Genomic DNA, 19,834 nt, shown 5'->3' on the forward strand with positions numbered 1-19,834 from the left:
TGGGAAGATCTGCATGGTCTTCTGTATTAACAAACATAAAAAATGTTGAACTCCAATGATCCCTAACCATCAGAAGGGAAAGGAGTCTTGTGGCTGCTTTAAGTTGTACCAAGGGCCCTAGAAACCCTAAGAATCAAGGGAGTATAAAGATGGCATAGCCACCTTTTGATGAATCCCTTGGGTTGTAGGCATATTTGCAGTATTTTGGGGTGCACATTGTTGGGATTCCCTCCAAGACCTTTTCCACTAGGCTTATCCAGAACATCTTGTCCAGTTCTGGGAGAACACTTCATCCAGCCCTCTAGGATCCAAAGCACTCAGTTCGACTCCCCATTTTGTCACTCAGGTTCCTTTATTTGGCATACAGCAATGTAATGCTGAGTTGATCAGACTCAAATGCAGGGGATGGATGAAGGGTACATCACAGCTCCAAAGTTACACAGAAACCCTCTCTCTTTACATACATTTACACATCTCATTGAATTTACTGTACATTACATCACACATTTTTGGAGTGCAGGAACCAAATCCCAGCACAGCATGGTTCCTTTGCAGGAACTAATCCCAGCACAGCATGCTCTGTCCATGCATTGTCCATGTTCGACCTATTCTTTATCTCATGTCTACTGTCATGCTGTCCGGAGTGGCTCATGACTGTGAGGGCCCATCTCAGGGTGGACTGTCAAAAACAGGGCAGACACCCCAAACTAGTGGTATGTTCTATAATTAGATTTCACCAAGCCAGTAACAAATGTGAAATGGATCCCTAATATCAGCCTTACCATGGAGTCACAGACAGTCCCCTTAGACTCTTCAGTCTATCTTGCCACCCAGGCAAGCTGGATTTAGTGATAAATGGTCACCTACACCAAAAACCACAAAATATTCAGGTTGCTTCCAATCCCAAGAGACCAGTCACTTACTCCACATCAGTTGGTACCCTAGATCTTACACCATAGACAATGCCTGTAGCCAATCCCTGTAATAAAATATCTAAAGGTTTATTAACAAGGAAAAAGAAATGAGAGTTATTTATAGATTAAAGTAAGCAAACACATCCACACAGATCTAAATCCCAAGAGTGACAGAGTTGTAGTAATCTGTCAATTCAAAATGGCTTTCAGGGCATATGCAGGGTTAACCTTTATTTTGAGTCTGATCAGCTCAGCATAGCATTGCTATATGGCAAATAAAGGTTACCCGAGTGACAAAATCCATTCACTGAAATTGTTTGCATATAAGCATAGTTGTTTATTGTGTTTCTTAGGCTTCTGGGCTCGTGAAATAGGCAGAATGATTGGACTGCACCATCCCCTCATACCTGTTCACCATCAGTATGTTGTCACATCAACTATTCCTGAAGTGAAAGTCCTGAAAACGGAATTGCCTGTGCTCCGTGACTTAGAAGGATCATATTATCTAAGACAGGAAAGGGACGGGCTTTTATTTGGTCCATATGAAAGTCAGGAGAAAATGAAACTACAGGAGTCCTGGGTAACAAATGGAGTTCCACCAGGTAATTTAAAAAAATTACATATATCTTCAAAGCTTGATAAACTATAGAAAATAGTTTAATAATATAAAGCACAGCAGCATATTTCCCTTTATAACACTTCCTTGTATGATGAGAAGTGGAAGCTATTGAAAATTTAGTTGCAACATATACTTTTTTTGCGTATCTTTCAAAATATGACTACAGCCTCTGTGAGAGACTGAACAGAAATAACACTCTGAACACGAAGGCAGACTATTGTATATATGAATGAAATAGATCCATAAAAACAAAGGGCTTTGACCAGCATTAGAGAAGTCTCCTGTGCCTGTCAATCTCTTTCCTGCTTTAGTGTTGAGACTTTGTGTCGTTAATGATAATAATCATACCTAGCTCTTACATAGTGCTTCTCATCAGTAGATCTCAAAATGCTTTACCACTGCAGGTAATATCATTATCCCCATTTCACAGATGGGGAAACTGAAACTCAGATAAGTAAATGACTTGCCCAAGGTCATCCAAATGGTCAGTGACAGAGCCAAGAATAGAGTCCAAGGCCAAGTCTACACTACAGACCTATATTGGTATGTCTGCATCGCTCAGGGGTATGAAAAATCCACACCCTTGAGAGACATAGTTATACCGACCTAACCCCTGGGGCAGACAGAGCTATGTCAACAGGAGAAGCTCTGACAGAGGTAGATTAACTACGCCAACAGGAGAAGCTCTCCTGTCAGCATAGTAGTGTCTTTGCTACAGCAGCACAACTGCAAGCTGCCCTGCTATAGCACTGTACTTGAAGACAAGCCCCAAGTCTCCTGAGTCCTAGTGCAGTGCCTGAGCTGCTAGGCCGCACTGCTTCCCCTTAGATTAAGAGAAATAAAATGAAAGCTGACTCAAATCCAGTTGCCCTCAGTTTGTGCTCTTCTTATAGGGAAATGGGGTTTTGTGAGGTAAAGATAGAAAAGGTGTGGATATACAGACTGATGAATTACATACTGCTATTGCTTATTTAAATATATAGTATGCATATATTTAAAACAAATATTTACAGTTTATTACAAATATATAATATGTATCAAATATTTGTGCAGGTTTTGGAAAGGAACTTTTTGAGTCTGATTTAGACAGAATAATGGATCATATTGAGGCTGCAATGACAATGGTCCCAGTCCTGAAACAAGCAGACATCATTAACACAGTTGCTGGTCCAATCACATATTCTCCAGACATTCTTCCTATGGTGGGACCGCATCAAGGTGTCAGGAATTACTGGGTAGCAATTGGCTTTGGGTGAGTAAATTCATCACACCATTAACTTTTGTCCGTCATGTATTAAAGTAAAGCTAATTACAATTGCATTCAATTTCAGCATCACTGACCTTGTTTTTTTAAAGTATACTGCACACTACCCTGAGCCTGCAAGTGGCCTCAACCATCTGATCATATGCATCTCCTTATATTCAGCCATATATTTGTCACTACTCCCACCCATCCTGTGGCTCTTTCTCACCAGCTCTTTTTCTGTTCTTGCTCCTCTTCTTCGGCAGCATGGAACAGTTAACCTCAAGGCCAGTGTCATGAAATCAGTAGTATTTAAAATTTTGTGTGTACCAAGATAGAATCTTGTCAGCACTGTTTCTTAGAGTACATCTTTCAGTTTATTTGTGCAAATAACTTTGGGCCATATTGGGCCACACAGTTAAACACCCACAGCCGACTCGGGTCAACTGATTCGGCCTCCTGGGGCTTGTGCTGTGGGGCTGTAAAATTGTCATGTAGACATTCAGGCTTGGGCTGGAGCCTGAGCTCTGGGATCCCATGAGGGGGGAGTGTCCCAGAGCCAGCTCTAGCCTGATCCCAAACATCTACACAGCAATTTTTAGCCCTGCAGCCCAAGCCCCATAAGCCCAAATCAGCTGACCCAAGCCAGCTGCAGCCATGCCACAGCTCTTTTATTCCAGTGTAGATGTATCCATTGTCTTCTCCATGGGCTATTTTGCAGCTGCAAAGGATTGTGCAATTCCAGTTGTGGCAAGGATGAGTAGAACAAAGGAAGCTTAACATTTGAGGTGCTAAATGGAATGTTGTATGTTTTGTGGAGGGGGGTGAAGAAGTACAAAGCAGAGGGTACTAAAAGGGTATTGAGAGTATTGGCTGTTGTGGAAGGGGTGTGCCAGATGAGAGTACTGGGGGTGCCAGAGGTTGAGAAGATGGATACTGTAGGTGAGTGTTGTTGGATGTTAGAGGTAGGTGGTAGATACTGGGGAAGGTACTGTTTGAGGAGATCAGGTGCTGCTCATTCTGTCTCATTGTGATATTCTTATATTAACATTTTCGTTAATCATGGTCTACAACGTATTCACCCTAAATTCCTTGCCACATTCCGTTACCTCAGCTGATCATTGCTCCAAGATGAATGGATAATTGCCTAATCATCAGATCAGAATCCAGTAAGGCCTTATCCACTTTTTCTTCACTTTACAAACCCTCATATATAAAATTATATAAAAGATTAAGATGCTTTCCCAGGCTCCCAAAATAAAATAGTTTGATCATTTTGAATTGAATGATTAAGTACACTTGCTATTTGAATTCAAGAGGTTTTAAAAATTTCACCTTTTAACTACACACTTAATATTCTTATCTAAAGCACTGGGTTCCAGAAAAGACTGCTTTATTACATTAATTGCACTGCCTGTGGGCCCTTTTCTCCTTCCACTGAAGTGACTTCAGTGGGAATAGGATTAAGGTCCATATCGAACTGACTGAAGACAGCATAGAGGGTTTTATTCCTATTATAAACTTAATTTTTTTAAACAAGTATACATTTGTTTAGCTTCTGAATGTTGGGACCCAAGGTTTAATGGGGATATTGGTGAGACAGGGGTATCTGTATTTCAGGGGTCATTTACACTCAGAACGCTATAGAAGCAGATGTTTCCATGTATGTTGTAATTTTGTGTGTACACTGGTAGTCTTTATCTTAGAGTTCCCAGTCAGAACGTTGTGTTTGAAGTCTAAGTGAGTGTGTGTGGTTTTTTTGTAATAATTTATTATTTGTGTGACGCCAACAGCTTGCTGCGCACTTTAGTGTGTAGACAGGTTAATAATTATTATGGGTGGGACTGGTATTGCTACATATTATTAAGGTTGCCAGACACTTCCCATTATAAGACCTAGTTTTCAGTTGTTTATAACTTTGCCAAACTTTAACCAGATAGCCTTGAAATTTTCTGTGATGGGTGTCTGCCTTAGGCCGAATAAGTTTCAGCTAAAACATTTCATCTGTTTCTGAGAATAAGGCTCAGGAAAAATATATTGTTTGGCCCATGTTAAAAAACTTCTGATGCTCTTTTGTTTGAAAAGATCTAGAGTCTCCATGCTTTGAAATAGGGACTTGAAATATGGCAGAGGGGTGGCCTTTGTGACAGGGATGGGCCTTTTGTCATCTCTATGAAAATCCATCTAAACTTGTCCAAGTTATTAGCCTGAGAAAAATCACTGATCGCATATGCTTAGTAGAGAATTGTCGGACCTTCATTACAGAAATCTCTGAAGACTCCATCCATATAGGCATGCTCCAGCCTTAGGCTGAGGTGGACTCTCTCTGCAATTGCAGTTTTGGGAGGCTGCGGGCAGGGTTGAGTCCAGGCGCTGGAAGTGAGAGCAGGGAGCTTGTCTCTCCTGTGTTTTCAACTGTTATCCAGTCAGTGTGATGAGGAAACTGCCTGATTCAAGTTCAAAGGTGACAAGAGCTGGATGGGGGAGTGGGTTGAGACAAGAGTCTGTGGAAGAGAGGTTAGGGGTATGTGGACTGAGACTGGAGGCTGGGAGGGAAGAGGGAAATTGGAACTGGGAGTTGAGGGAAGAAATGGGACAAGCTGGGCAAGGAGACTGAGACTGGGAACCACTAGACAGAGGAGACTGGAGCTGGTTGGGGAAGCAGACTAAGATTGGAAACCAGTGGGGTGGGAGAAGGGGAGTGGAGAGGAAACACCTCTGATAAGGAGCAGAGATTTCAGGGGAGAACTGACACTGGCCGTGCAAAAACACTGGGATAAGGGGACAGGGTGATGGTTTTTCTCTGTCTCTGGGGAGGGCAATAAAACTATCAGAATAGATCTGCTTCCTGTAACCTCAGAGTGCCATCTATTAGAGGCAGCTAACTTGGTTGCTGAAAATGGAAATAACAGTGGCTTTGAGTAATTCCTAGAGAAAACATTATCAAACAGTGCAAAGAGAATTTGTAATAATTGATGCCTTGTTGAAAAATTATTTCAAATGACTCAATATTGGAGGATTTGTTTCTGTTTTAAAGATATGGCATTATCCATGCTGGAGGTGTAGGAAAGTATCTCAGTGATTGGATCCTAGGTGGGGAGCCTCCTTTTGACCTAATAGAATTAGATCCCAATCGCTATGGAAAATGGATCACCACCCAATATACAGCAACAAAAGCAAGAGAGTCTTATGGATTTAACAACATTGGTAAGAAGATAATTTATAAAGCATTTTTCATATCCTAAAATATAGGACTTTGCACTTGTGTAAAACATCTCCTTTCTTTTGTTGTGGATTAACAGAAAGATGAAGCCTGATGCCCCACTGCCTTGCAACTAGTGTAGTCACTTAGGCCTAGATGCGCAAAAGGAATTAAGTGCCTAAGTCCTATGGGAACCACTCCAATGCACAAAACTGCAGCCAAACCCGGTAGGCGCCTAAATTTTCCAGGTAAAAGTTTCCTGGGTGCCTAAGTGTCTACCTCTGGGCATGCTCACTGCTGCCTCACTCCAGGCATCTCTCCTGCCTGGGCCTCAGAATGCATCACAAAGCAGGGGAAGATAGGCATTTGGCTGGCTAAGTCATATCTGGGACCCAATCCAGTAGGAGCCCTGTGAGCACATCTACCGAACCCTCCCATTTTACAGGTCATATAGCCTAGGCTCCAGCCCAAGCCAGAACGTTTACATCACAATGAAACAGCCCCTTAGCTCATGTCCTGTGAGCCTGAGTCAGCTGGCATAGGACAGCTGTGGGTTTTTAATTGCAGTGTAGACATACCCTAAGCTGTCTCTCTCTCCCCATTCATTGTACAGGGAGGCTAGGCACCTAACTCAGGTGCCTAAAAGTTAGGCACTGTAACATTCAGCATTGCAACACCTGACTCCCTTTGTTCATGCAGACTTTGCAGTTGTGCAAAGTGAATGGAAAATTAATAGAAAACATTACCCTTCTGATTTGGTAGCATGATACCAAATACCTCTACAGAGGTTCTCAAACTGTGGTCCAGGGACCACCAGCAGTCCACGAGCTCCATTCAGGTGGTCCACAGATAGTTCTCTCTAAGGTGCACACCTGGACAGCCACACACAAGAGAATGAAGGGGCACCCACCTAATTACTGGAGCTGCGCAGGCATGGCTCCACTAATTAGGTGCCTGGACCCTGGAGAAGACGCACATGTAAGGTGAGGTGGTGGCCTTGGGGGGAATATAGGGTAGGTGCGAGGGGGCAGTGGGGTGAGAAGAGGGGGTGGGGGGAATTTGGGATGTGCAGGGCTGTGGCGGCCAGAGAAAGAGGTGACTTTCCCCAGCTCCAGGGCTGCGGCTGCCAGGGAGAGATGGCCCTCCTTCCCAGCCCCAGCTTGGGGGCTGCTGCGGCAGGGGAGAGAGGGCATATCCATCACATTAGAAAGGTAAGACTACTGATATTAAAATATGAGTTGTGTGCTTTTATTTGTAGAACAAAAAATGTTAACTATTATTAAGATTTTTTGTATATAGTGGTTTTATCCAAAGCGCTTTACAGTAGTTAGCTAATGGTACACACAACATTTGGAAAGGTCATTAAGTGGTCTGCCGAGACCTTCAGCAATTTTCAAGTGGTCCGCGAAAAAAAAGTTTGAGAACCACTGCTCTAGAAATTTGCTTTGTAGCTATATTAGAAATATTTATTTTAGGTATGCAGTTGCTGACTTTTTTTTACCATGTTTTGCTTTCTTGGTGTACGATATCTAGTGTCCCTCTTTTCTTTTTTCCGTTCTAGTTGGTTATCCTAAAGAAGAAAGGTTTGCTGGGAGACCTACAGAGAGAGTCAGTGGGCTTTATGAAGTGCTTAAATCTAAATGCTCAATGGGTTTCCATGCAGGATGGGAGCAACCTCATTGGTTCTACAAGCCTGGAGATGAGATTGGATACAAGTAAATGAACAATTACCAATTTTGTATTGGTCTATTGTCCTGAAGGCAAGAGTTGATTGAATTAGGATTGAATTAGGATTTTCAGTCAGTTTAGCCAAAGAAGGTCTCAGAAGCAACTCTTCTGTTATTTTTTTGGTTGGTCTGATTTTGTTATCTATATTTTAAAATCTATTTAATTCTCAAGATACATAAATTCTAAAGCACAGATATAGAATTACACTGTAACCTTACTAACCGCAGCATGCAGCTGCACTGGCCGGGAGCAGACTAGAGAGCAAACTGTAACTATAAAGTCACATTTCCTCCCTTACTTCCCACTTGTTCTGCAGGGAGTAAATTATTTCACCTCTTTTCATGGAACTAACTTACTCCCTCTGTGCAACCGGTGAGTAAAGGTGGCGGGGCCCAGGATCCTCCCCACCTTTTTCTGCTCTCCGCTCCCTGCCTGTTTGCTTCCAGTGGGAGGTATCAGGCAAGAAGCTCTGTTTTCCCATCCTCAGCTGTAGTCACAATTTGTGCAAGGCTCAGCAGGGGAGTAAGGAGAGCCCTACTCTTCCCTGTGCAGCTAGGTGGGTGAAGCCTTCAACAATCTAACCCATAATAAAGGACTCAGCAAATTCAGCAGTAAATTTACCCAGAGTTAATTAATGAAGAAGTAGAAATTTTTTCTTACACTTTAACAATTCAAACTGTTACATAGTTTATTGTTGCCAATTTTGTTTTTGACTCTCATGTTAAATGAATTAATATTTAACCCATTGTTACACTGAGGAAAATAATGGATAAACTACCTAAAATAAGAGAGACTAGGTTCTAATGCTTTTGAATGACTTGCAAAACGAAGAATTTTGGGAATATATTTTGCTGAATAGATCACAAAATGGCTAGACTGTAATAACCAGATGTGTATTCTGTTTTTTATGTGCGTAAATACTCTGTTTCAGACCCAGTTTTTGGCGCACGAACTGGTTTGAACCTGTGGGTCGTGAATATAAGCAGGTTATGGAAAAAGTTGGTGTGATTGACCTGACACCATTTGGCAAGTTTATTGTCAAAGGGAATGATTCGGTTAAACTGTTGGATCACCTGTTTGCAAATGTCATTCCAAAGGTAAACAGAACTATGATAATGTAACTAATTTAGGTCACGCTGGAAGAGTTCCAGAAATGGGAGACAGGGAAGCAGAGGCATAATAATGTGATCATCTTTATATTTCATCTCACAGAAAAAACACTAAAGAGGAATCCTCTGGAAATCCTTTTGTGTCAAATGAGACTTTTTGCTAGATCAAGACTATACACAGCAGAGATTGTATTGGATTAACTCAGAGTTGTAAACACCTCTTAGACACCTTTGACAGGCTTGTGGCATGCTCATCCTTTTGGTACCAATTCCTGCATGCCTTATTCACATGACTCAAGGGGAACAATTGTGTGAATAAGGCAAGCACAATTTTTGGCTTTGATGAACAGCAAACTTAAGAAAAAAAATTGGGATGTTAGATGGGGTGGGATCTGAGTTACTACAGAGAATTCTTTCCTGGGTATCTGGCTGGTGAATCTTGCCCATATGCTCAGGGTTCAGCTGATCGCCATATTTGGCATCGGGAAGGAATTTTCCTCCAGGGCAGATTGGAAGAGGCCCTGGAGGTTTTTCGCCTTCCTCTGTAGCTTGGGTCACTTGCTGGAGGATTCTCTGCACCTTGAAGTCTCTAAACCATGATCTGAGGACTTCAATAGCTCAGACATAGGTGAGAGGTTTATCTCAGGAGTGGGTGGGTGAGATTCTGTGGCCTGCGTTGTGCAGGAGGTCAGACTAGATGATCATAATGGTCCCTTCTGACCTTAATATCTATGAATCTATGACTGAATTTGCATTGGAAATCTATTCTTCAATCAGTTTTGGCTTGAGAAAGTCTTCTGTAACATACACATAACAAATATTTATAAAGACCTTGACCAAACCTTTATTTCAAGCAACGGATTGTTAATTTCTTTCATATGAAAAATGTGAAATTTCCATTATAAATCATAATCCTGAGCAATAGGACATTAATCTTCTACTAATGAGGTTAAAAACAGAAGAAAGAGAGAGAGAGTCATACTTTCTAATATAAGTGATATGGTTAAAGATTTTTGTATAACTAATGTACACAAGCATTTTGTTTTCACATTTTGCACCAAGGACCTGCAAGAGCTCAAAGGATTTATTTTGCAAATGAAATTATTATATGTTCTACTATGTAGATGGGTGCTACAAATATAAGTCACATGTTAACACCGAGAGGCCAAGTCTATGCTGAGCTAACCGTGTCTCACCTGTCTCCAGGGGAGTTTTTGCTGGTGACTGGTTCTGGGTCAGAGCTCCATGATCTGAGGTAAGCGTGTATATAGGTAAATACAGTACACAGATAGATACAGATACATACATCTGTGAGTGATGCCTTATTCTGTGATTTGTTCCATTGGAATCAATGGGAATACTTGCATATTTAAGTACTAAACTTGAATAAGAGTGGCAGAACTGGCTCAATGTATTTATTTGTAAAGAACTTCAACAGTTTTGTTTGGTCCCCCAACTATGCCTTCGGATTTCTTAAGAAAACTTATCAGACTATATACTATAAGATTTTGAATACTACCTTCTTTATTTATTTTGTGAACTTTATGAGAGACTTGGTTGTTAAGAGTTAAAGCTGAACTTTTCACTAACAATTTAAATAGTCTGAGGAATCTACAGTGTATGATTATGTCAGGAATGTGTATCTGTTTTAAGAGATTTCTTATGCTCACTGTGTTTACTGCTTGCTCTTCTTTGTTGCCTTTGTGGTTATACATATTTTGGATCTAAAGGCATATCCATTTTAAGTCCTATGATCCTTTCGACCCTCTACTCTAGGTCTGCTGTTTCCCCTTTTAAAACCTCTCCTCTAACTCTGTACTAAACTGCCTCAATTATTGCACTTATCTATTGCACTTATCCTACATCTAAAAAAACTTATTTTACACCAGTTATTAACCTGCCTTTGTGATGAAGTATACACTGCAGTTGGGTCTCAAGAGGGTTCAGGGGTCCTGGAAAGAAACATACTCATAAATCCCTCCCTTTCCCATGCTCTTCTGCAGACTCGGGGATCAGGGAGGAAAGGGTAGAGGGCCTGCCAGGTCCAGCTGCTTCATATACCAAGGAAGGAAGGGAAGAAGGGGGAAGTACACTGGGGAAGAGACTGCCCTAAAAACAGTAGAATGTGGGTTGTGCTGTTCAAAGCAAATAGGCTTTCTGATTATTTTGGGACTGTTTGTGCCCCAGAAGAGAAGAACTGGGTCTGGAAGAGAGAATCTGGTGAAATGTGGTACAAGAAGTAGGATCCAGAATCCCCTTTTAGTTGTTGAAGCTGGGGAGTAATAGCAGCACTTGCAAGCCTTACTGCTCCAGCTATTATCATAGCAGTGGAAGCAACAGGAGCAAGAGCAGAAGGCTCTTGTCTGCAAATCAACAGCAGCGGCAGTAGCAGTTTCAGAAGCTCCTCATTTGCATGAACACTTTATTCTTTTTCGGGCCTCCACAGGTCATGATGGTGGTGTGGCTGATCACTATGCCCTCTTTCACACTGCCCTGACTATCCTCAGGCTCAGTCAGGTTGGTGTGGAGCTCCCCTCCCTGGGAATAGGCCTTAGGATTTGGCCCATCATGATTAATAATAAATAAATATTAGTAATTGCCAGATTAATGGGTTAAAGCAGGTAGTTTGGTCAATATGTCTGGCGGCTGCCTCATACCCATGATTTCCATATTGTTTTGTCTTTTCAAGCACTGCTGAATACTTATATGGCAATCTGTTTGGGCTCTTCATTATTTGTGTGTGTGTACATCGCCAAGCACAGTAGAGCTCTGATCTTTGGTTGGGGCCTCTAGGCTCTACCACAAGTGCACAAGTTTTAATTATCATCATCGTACAGAACACTTACTTTGAATGTTACAATAAATCTATGGTCTATGGCCCCAGGAACAAATGCTAAAATTGTTACCTTGACTGAGAATGTTAATAAAACTCTTGTCTTTCACATGCAGATGGATAGAAGAGGAGGCACTGAAGGGTGGATACAATGTTGAGATTAAAAATATTACAGATGAGATGGGAGTACTTGGCATAGCAGGTCCATTTGCCCGAAAGGTTCTCCAGAAACTGACCACTGAGGATCTTAGTGATTCTGCATTTAAATTTCTTCAGTCCAGACATATTAAACTTTCTGATATTGCTGCTACTGCTATTAGGATATCCTATACAGGTAAGAGGTAGGGAAAACAGACTATCAAAATAATTGGGCAGCGAGGAAAATAACTGGTATGACTAAAATTATGTTGAGAAATGAAACTGATGATGTGTTCGAAAGCATTAGATTAATCAAATTATAAATAGACATAAATGAGAGAGAAACGGTACATTGGTTGTCAAACATTTTCTGGTTAGGAACTAAGAAGGATTTCCAAGATCTTTCAAAGAAAAAAATACACCAAAGTGTATATATATATAATTTTTTTTTTACAGAACTAAAGGTCAGTTTTGAAAACTGTAATCTTTGGTGGGAAATCAGTGTTAAGGAATGATTTTGGATTACTACTAAATTAGTATCTGTAAAGTGCCTTGAAAACAGAAAGCATAAGTGCTAAATTTTTATTATTTCCCCTTTTTTCTGTGCCAGTCACTTTTTATTTTCATTTGTCTCTATGTCCATCTCTACCATACTGAGCCAAATTCAGAGCTCAGTCTGAGGCAGTCCATGTTGGTGTAACTGGCATCTTCCAGTATATATATTATACCAGTGTAGACTTAGACTTGAGTAATTTACCAATTGATAATTTATATGTCCCTTAAACATCATCTCTGACTTTGGCCTTCTTTCCTGTCCTCTTCTTACTGAATCGTTTATTTCCCAGGTTTGGGTCATCAGTTTAAATTATAGGTTTCAGAGTAACAGCCATGTTAGTCTGTATTCGCAAAAAGAAAAGGAGTACTTGTGGCACCTTAGAGACTAACCAATTTATTTGAGCATGAGCTTTCGTGAGCTACAGCTCACTTATAGTGCCATTATTTATGTACTGAGGCACAATTCTTTCAGGAGCTTCCTGTGGGGAAGGGAAATTTCTGCACTCCCTTACTAATGAGTTCTGTGTAATAGGGAAATTTGGCCCTAATTTTCATAACATTTATCTCTGCAGTAATAATGCTAGCACTAAATATATTGGGATTATTTAATTCTAGATTTGATTAGTCTGTTAACTTTTGTTTTATAACAGGTGAACTGGGTTGGGAACTCTACCATAGAAAAGAAGATTCTGCAGCTCTATACAATGCCATCATGGAAGCAGGCCAGGAAGAAGGAATCGATGACTTTGGAACTTATGCTCTGAATGCCTTAAGGCTGGAAAAAGCTTTCCGGGCCTGGGGGGCAGAGGTTTGAAAACACAGTTATTTTTACAATTCAATTTTTTTTAAATATGGGTTTTAGTCACAACTAGATAGAAAGAGCTACATTTTGTTCTGGGTTTCTCAATCTGCAATGGAGAGAAATCAGACGGATTTTATTTTAGTCAGGGGAAACTACTATTATGATGAACTGTGCCTTTCCCACGTAAAAATAACTACTATACTCATTAAATTTCTGGCAGAGAAATATCTATTTTGGATGCACCTCAGTTGTTCATGGTTGTGTTGATTTCATTTTATTTTGACAAGATGTCTCATTTCTTATTGAGTTATAGTTTTATTGTGTATGTTAAAACATGCTTCATTTGGATAGCATTAGGTACTCTGCTTAAAATTACACACATGCAGCTCTCGGTGAATTGCACCTGGCTAACAGAAGAATTTAACCCACTATACATAAAAAATAAAAAGGATTAAATGGAAAACTAGAAACAAAAGAAGTGAAAACAATGGGGGAACCTGCGGGGCCATCACTTATGGATTAAATATTTATTTTTCTAACAGATGAACTGTGACACTAATCCTCTGGAAGCTGGACTGGACTATTTTATCAAGTTAAACAAGGTATGTCTGTATTATTTTAAAAGTTATGTTATCTGGAAGGTTCTTTCCATAAGTGTTTTAAAAGAAAAAGCAATTTTCTATGCATGCAAATACAGATATTTGTAAATGGGTGAAGCAAAGTCTTAGTGTTACACTAAAGTAATGCCTTTATTATAAGTAGCTTTTTTGCAAAAAAGGTTTAACATTTTTCTCCACGTTTGTTTTTGCCAAAATTATATATTAGATCAGACAGTTTTAAATGTACCATCTATGTACATATGTACAAATACGAGTATGTACGTCTTTTTAACATATTAAAATAATAGCATTTTCAGTAGATTGGATATTTAAAGACCCTCAAGGCAAGTATCATTTTTAAAGCAGACTAATGTACTAATGTACTAATTGCACTGCTACATTTGTTTTATAGCGAACCGGAAATGTTTCAATCTGCCTTCTATTATTTTATGAGTTATTCAATGCAGCAGTATTTTCTCTGATCTCATGTGATATTTATTCTGGTATAGTAAATATTGGCCTGAGCAATAAATATTTCAAAAGAATTGCTCAATGCGAATTTGATGAATTAGACACAATAAGCTAAATCAGTGTTAGCGTAAAACTTAGTTATAAAGCCACTGAAGAGATGGCATCAGCAAAATGGATTGCTGCATAATTCGAAACGTAGGGAGTGGGACTGGGCTCAGGGCATAATATTGGTTGTATTTAAATATAAACTACAGGAATTAACACAAGTTATACTTCTCTTTACTGACATAATTGTTTGGGGATAATTCATTGGCAAATTTTATACTGCATCAAACTTTATGTTCAAAATAATAGATGTAGTTATTGCTTTTAATGGGCCTTTCAAACTATCTAACAATTAAAATAGTATAGGTTAGACTCTGCTTTGAATTATATCATGTGAGTCACTCCAGCTTTAAATTGGTGCAAATGAAATCAGAATTTGGCACAACTTGCCCATTGTATCTACCCTAGTTATATAGATAATAGATCAATTTTTTTCTTGGGGTTACCCTTTGCAATCTGATTGAAGTCTACAGAATTTCTCCAGATGTACACTGATGCAAATGATCATCCAAGAGCCTGAAATATATATGCAAAGATGTTTAATAATTATTAGAGTCTATTTCTGAAGTAATAGTTAATTTTCTTTTAAGCAGTAACACAGAATTGGCAGTGCATTAAAAGAGCACCACGGTCAAATGTTGCTATCCAAAGGAAAGGTTCAGTGATAGCCATAAAATTATAAAGTCCAGTTTGTACAGAAAAATAAATGTGACAGAACATTGTCTTTATTTAGCAGTGCATATAATGGGCATGACAGTGACATCTGAAGGTTCCAGTTGTATCCAGAGTTTTAAAGCCATTTTATGACAAAGTATATCTCAAGTTTCACAGGGTGTAATATTCAAGTTCACAGATGGTATCAAGAATAACCTAATACTCAGCACCAGGGTTAAAGCCCCTGCCTTACTTTCAGCTGTAAATGTCTTGTCGGTGCTGTCTCCCCTCGGTGCAAACATGATGGGTTCGTGTCAAAGCCCCCCTGGGGACGCGCATCCTCTGATGTCGGCAGGCATGTCTGCTGTACTTTGTGACAATGCATCCAATTGTATCTGTGATCTCTGACAGTCCACCAAAATTAGGTTGGATATTAGGAAAAACTTTTTCACTAGGAGGGTGGTGAAACACTGGAATGCGTTACCTAGGGAGGTGGTGGAATCTCCTTCCTTAGAAGTTTTTAAGGTCAGGCTTGACAAAGCCCTGGCTGGGATGATTTAATTGGGGATTGGTCCTGCTTTTGAGCAGGGGGTTGGACTAGATGACCTCCTGAGGTCCCTTCCAACCCTGATATTCTATGATTCTATGAATTGCAACTTGGATTGTTGCAACTCTTCACAGGCGTGGTCATCATGTTGCTATCTCACGCGACTGTCTTGGTACATCAATCGCAGGACTAACAGAAGCAAGGCCGATAGATCACGGACATCATGAGGTGGAAGATTCTTTACTTCTGCATTCTGGTGGCCCCAACATTTATATGGGGTAGCACTTCTACTGCAAAGTGAGGCCAAGTCCTCCCTGACAACCTGGATACCCATGTCTCCTCGTTTACTTACTGCATGTCTTAAACATTGGCACGGTTACCTCACTGTCATAGCAGTCTACACGCCGACAGAGGAATCTGTTGACTCAGTTAAAGATCATTTCTATGATCAATTGGAACATCTAGTATGCACAGTCGCTCCACATGATAATCTCATGATCCTGGGTAACATAAATGTAGTTACAGGCTCCCTGCGAACTGGGTTTGAACAGGTCATTATGATTCAGGCACACCCAATGATAACTCTCGTCACTTGCTTACATTCTGTGCCTCCCAGAATTTTTCCATTCTTGGGTCATAGTTCAAGCAGTGACGCATACACCAGATGTCATGGATCTCTCATGATGGCGTCACTCAGAAGGAATTGGACCACATCATTACATGCGATAGGTGTCTCTTCGCCTCCTGTAGAGTATATCTTGGTGCAGAATTCGCGGCGAACACAGATCACCATCTAGTGGTCACTTGTATGGTGTTGATGCTCCAACGAGCAGGTAAGCCCTCTGCGATGATGAAGAAGTTTGACATCGACACACTGTGTGTGCCAGGTTTAGCCAACAGGTTTTGTATTGATGTCAGCAACAGATTCTCAGGTCTAGCTAATCTGCCAGATGATGTGGAGGTTGCCTGGTCCCTGTTCACTTCTACCCTCAACTAATCTGCTGAGCAGATGATTGGCTACAGGCATTCAGCATGCCAACCATGGCTATCGGAGGAGGCCTTCCAGATCATTAAATTGAAAGCCGCATGGTGATAAGCGCACTCATAATCAGCTGAAGCAAAAATTTAACACCCTGACACTCCGATATCACAAGGCATATTATAACAAAGTTGCGGATGATGTCAAATTTGGCTTAGCCAGGGGCAACTTGAAGCCAGCATTCCACACCATTCGCAACCTCAGCGGTAAAGAGGTAGTTACTACAAACGGCATGTTCAGAGCTGGATGATGTGGCAGTCACAGTAAGAGCTACAGGCCCATCACCTTGCTCTCCATTCCAGGGAAGGTGTTTGCGCATGTTTTGCTGGCACGCCTGGAGCCTTTGCTACACTGGAAGCACTGTCCCCAACAGTCAGGCTTTACAAGGAACATGTCTACAATAGATGCAATTTTGGCCCTTCGCTTGTTGTCGGAGATACAGCGCGAGTTCAGGAAGCCCCTGCATGAAGCGTAGGTTAATCTTAAGGCTGCATTTGATTCAGTAGACCATGTTGTGTTATGGATGGCCTTAAAGGGTGTAGGTGTCCCTACCACTCTGCTGAACTTGATTAGAGAGCTGCATAATGGAACCACTGCCCGTGTTCATCAGGGGAGCTGGATGTCAGTGCCTTTTAAATCAATATCTGGTGTTAGGCAGGGTTGCGTTCTGGCCCTGCACACTTTTGTCAGGCAATGGATTTAATAATGCAGCATTCCGTCAGGTCCATAGGCTTTGAGATTGGTGATCTCTCACTCACAGACCTTGACTACGCTGTTCTTTTAGTACAGAGCCCTGACAAGTTTCATGAGGCACTCCAGCATATGGAAGAGGAGTCAGCTAAGATTGGTCTCCACATTTCATGGTCAAAGATGAAACTGCAAAATCTAGGACCACGTCCACCTGCGACTCCAATCTCTTTGAACAGCGAAACTGTTGAATCAGTTTCCAGCTTTTGCTATCTAGGTTCTATACTGACGAGCTCCTCCAATTCTCACACGGAGGTTCTCCATCAGATTGGCACTGCAGCATCTGCCATGGGCCGTTTACAAGGGATATGGAATCAACATCATCTTAGTATGACAACCAAGTTCAGGATTTATTCAAGCTGTATCCTTCCCATACTGTTGTACGGCTGCAAAACATGGACACTACACTGCGAGACTGGACAAAGCTGGAGGCTTTCCGCACAAAAGGTCAACGTCGTATACTGGGCATAAAGTGGAATGACTTAATCTGTAATGCAGATGTTTATGGTCGCTCGGGTCTACAGGCTACTGGATCTATTGTCCACAGGCAGCGCCTTACGCTTTTCAGACATGTCACAAGGATGCCACAAGACGTTCCACCGAGCGTCATTCTCCAGGTGGCTTGTAACATCCAGGATAAAATTCCACCAACCGAAGGATGGAGGCCGTCCAGAGGCAGACCCCCTATTATGTGGGTTCATCAAGTCTGTTCCGATGTTGGACTCTCAGGCCATCAAACCTTTGCGGTTGTGCAGGAACAGACCAAATGGCGAATGATCACTACGGCCAACTGTCTGGCTAAGCGTTGAAGAAGAGAAGGAAGCTGGAGGTTTTGGCAGCTGGGTGAGGACCACTGGATTTTTTGAGATTTTACAGTAAGCACATTAGCTGGGTGTTTCTCCTAAACTGATCTGTTGTGAAATAGTTAACAATGTTGTTATTTGTATTGTCATCTTTAGATTTTAGAATTAACAACCCATTCCCATGAATTGGGCAACTACCATCTCTCAAAGGTATTGTTTAAGGCAGTCTGTAGGCCCAGGAAGACACCACTACTTCAGTTTATACTTGGTTCACATTTTCATGGTTATCTTTGGAACAGTAAGGGCTAGAAACATTTTTTTTAAACAAAAGCTAAGATTGTGAAGCATAATTCTTTGGCAAGGGGGGAATTCCAAGGCAAATTTCAGGACTTAGAATCACAGAATACATTGGGCCTTATGTATGCAGAGACATAAAATTTCTATATTCCTGTTGAATATTGTACTTGTATATTATAAATGTGAAGGCATTATACAGGACTGTAAAGCACTCATTCATATAAAATGGTTGATTATGACAAAATAATACAACATTCTCAACGATAATTTATGGTTGTAATGAGCCGATATTCAGTAACCATTTTTGAGCATTTATGGACATTACATTTGCCATGATTAAGAGAAGATACATTGGGAGGAGGTGGCAGGAGGACCAGTGCTTATTGGTAAAATTTCTAAAAGGGATGAGGCCCCACAAAAGGTCTCAAGGGCAAAGAGCAAAGTACATAGTGTGTTGTAATTAGCAAAAATGCGGTGTACAAAAAAAATAGAAGAATGAAAAATTCATTCCCTGGCTGGGAAGTTATTGGACTTTTAGAATCGGGGGAAAGATCATTTTGAAAGGGAAACTTTCTCTGGCTGCTGCTTCTTCCCCTGTATATAAATCACAGAGACGTCTTTCTAATGGGATAATTATTGAGAAGCTTTGCAAAGTGTTTTCAGTTAAACACTCAAAGATTAAAATGATACTATATCTGTGAAACACTAAGCAAAATCACAGGTCATTTTTACCATTAGGAACACTCAACCAGCCTCAAATTATAGTGAAAAACTTCCACATTACTTCAAATAGCTTTCAGAAATGAACTTTCTTCAGAAAGATTTTCCATGTTTCCCAATGGCAAGATGAATGCAATATTGCCACTAGTCAAAAGAATACAACGATACAAAATTACTTACAGAACTGAATTTTCAGTTTTTCTTTTAAGCTACACACAACAGTGCCATCATCTGGACACCAGTTGCAATAACTGGGTAAAAAGAAAAGGAGTACTTGTGGCACCTTAGAGACTAACCAATTTATTTGAGCATAAGCTTTCGTGAGCTACAGCTCACTTCATCAGATAACTGGGTAGTTTAGTTTGTGGGAAGATAATTCTAGATAATGAGACACTTTGTGCTTCTACTGTCAACCTTTTTGACCCGTGTTAGCCAATATTTGAAGTGTTGCAGGTTATTTCTGTTAGTAGGAGAAATTGATGAAGGTGTTAGGTATTTCTTTGATGCAATCCTGTTTATTTACAAAGAATGTATATGTTCCCTGAACATAAACACAGACATAGTATTATTTATGAATAAATATTATTGTTTATTAATATAGCATCTTAGCCTTAGGCCATAGTGTACAAAAATAAATACATATTTAAAAATTAACACGTTACAGTAAAACATGCATGTTTAAAATACAAAAACTAAAAACACAAAATCA

The 19,834-nt window shown here is 40.5% G+C and overlaps 1 protein-coding gene across 4 annotated transcripts in view; it reads left to right on the forward strand.

Annotated features, from left to right (window-relative positions):
• Nucleotides 1-19,834, forward strand: part of DMGDH (dimethylglycine dehydrogenase) — a 75,587-nt gene that overhangs the window by 39,915 nt on the left and 15,838 nt on the right. For all 4 annotated transcript variants that reach the window (XM_073344137.1, XM_073344136.1, XM_073344138.1 and 1 more), the window contains 9 exons: nucleotides 1,268-1,516; nucleotides 2,587-2,785; nucleotides 5,814-5,983; nucleotides 7,540-7,693; nucleotides 8,638-8,803; nucleotides 9,940-10,070; nucleotides 11,765-11,982; nucleotides 12,992-13,149; nucleotides 13,686-13,745. In XM_073344137.1, the coding sequence (XP_073200238.1) occupies nucleotides 1,268-1,516; nucleotides 2,587-2,785; nucleotides 5,814-5,983; nucleotides 7,540-7,693; nucleotides 8,638-8,803; nucleotides 9,940-10,070; nucleotides 11,765-11,982; nucleotides 12,992-13,149; nucleotides 13,686-13,745 (1,505 nt within the window). The remainder of the gene's footprint in view (nucleotides 1-1,267; nucleotides 1,517-2,586; nucleotides 2,786-5,813; nucleotides 5,984-7,539; nucleotides 7,694-8,637; nucleotides 8,804-9,939; nucleotides 10,071-11,764; nucleotides 11,983-12,991; nucleotides 13,150-13,685; nucleotides 13,746-19,834) is intronic.

The sequence above is a fragment of the Lepidochelys kempii genome, chromosome 5, assembly GCF_965140265.1.
Source record: "Lepidochelys kempii isolate rLepKem1 chromosome 5, rLepKem1.hap2, whole genome shotgun sequence".
Classification (NCBI taxonomy): Eukaryota; Metazoa; Chordata; order Testudines; family Cheloniidae; genus Lepidochelys; species Lepidochelys kempii.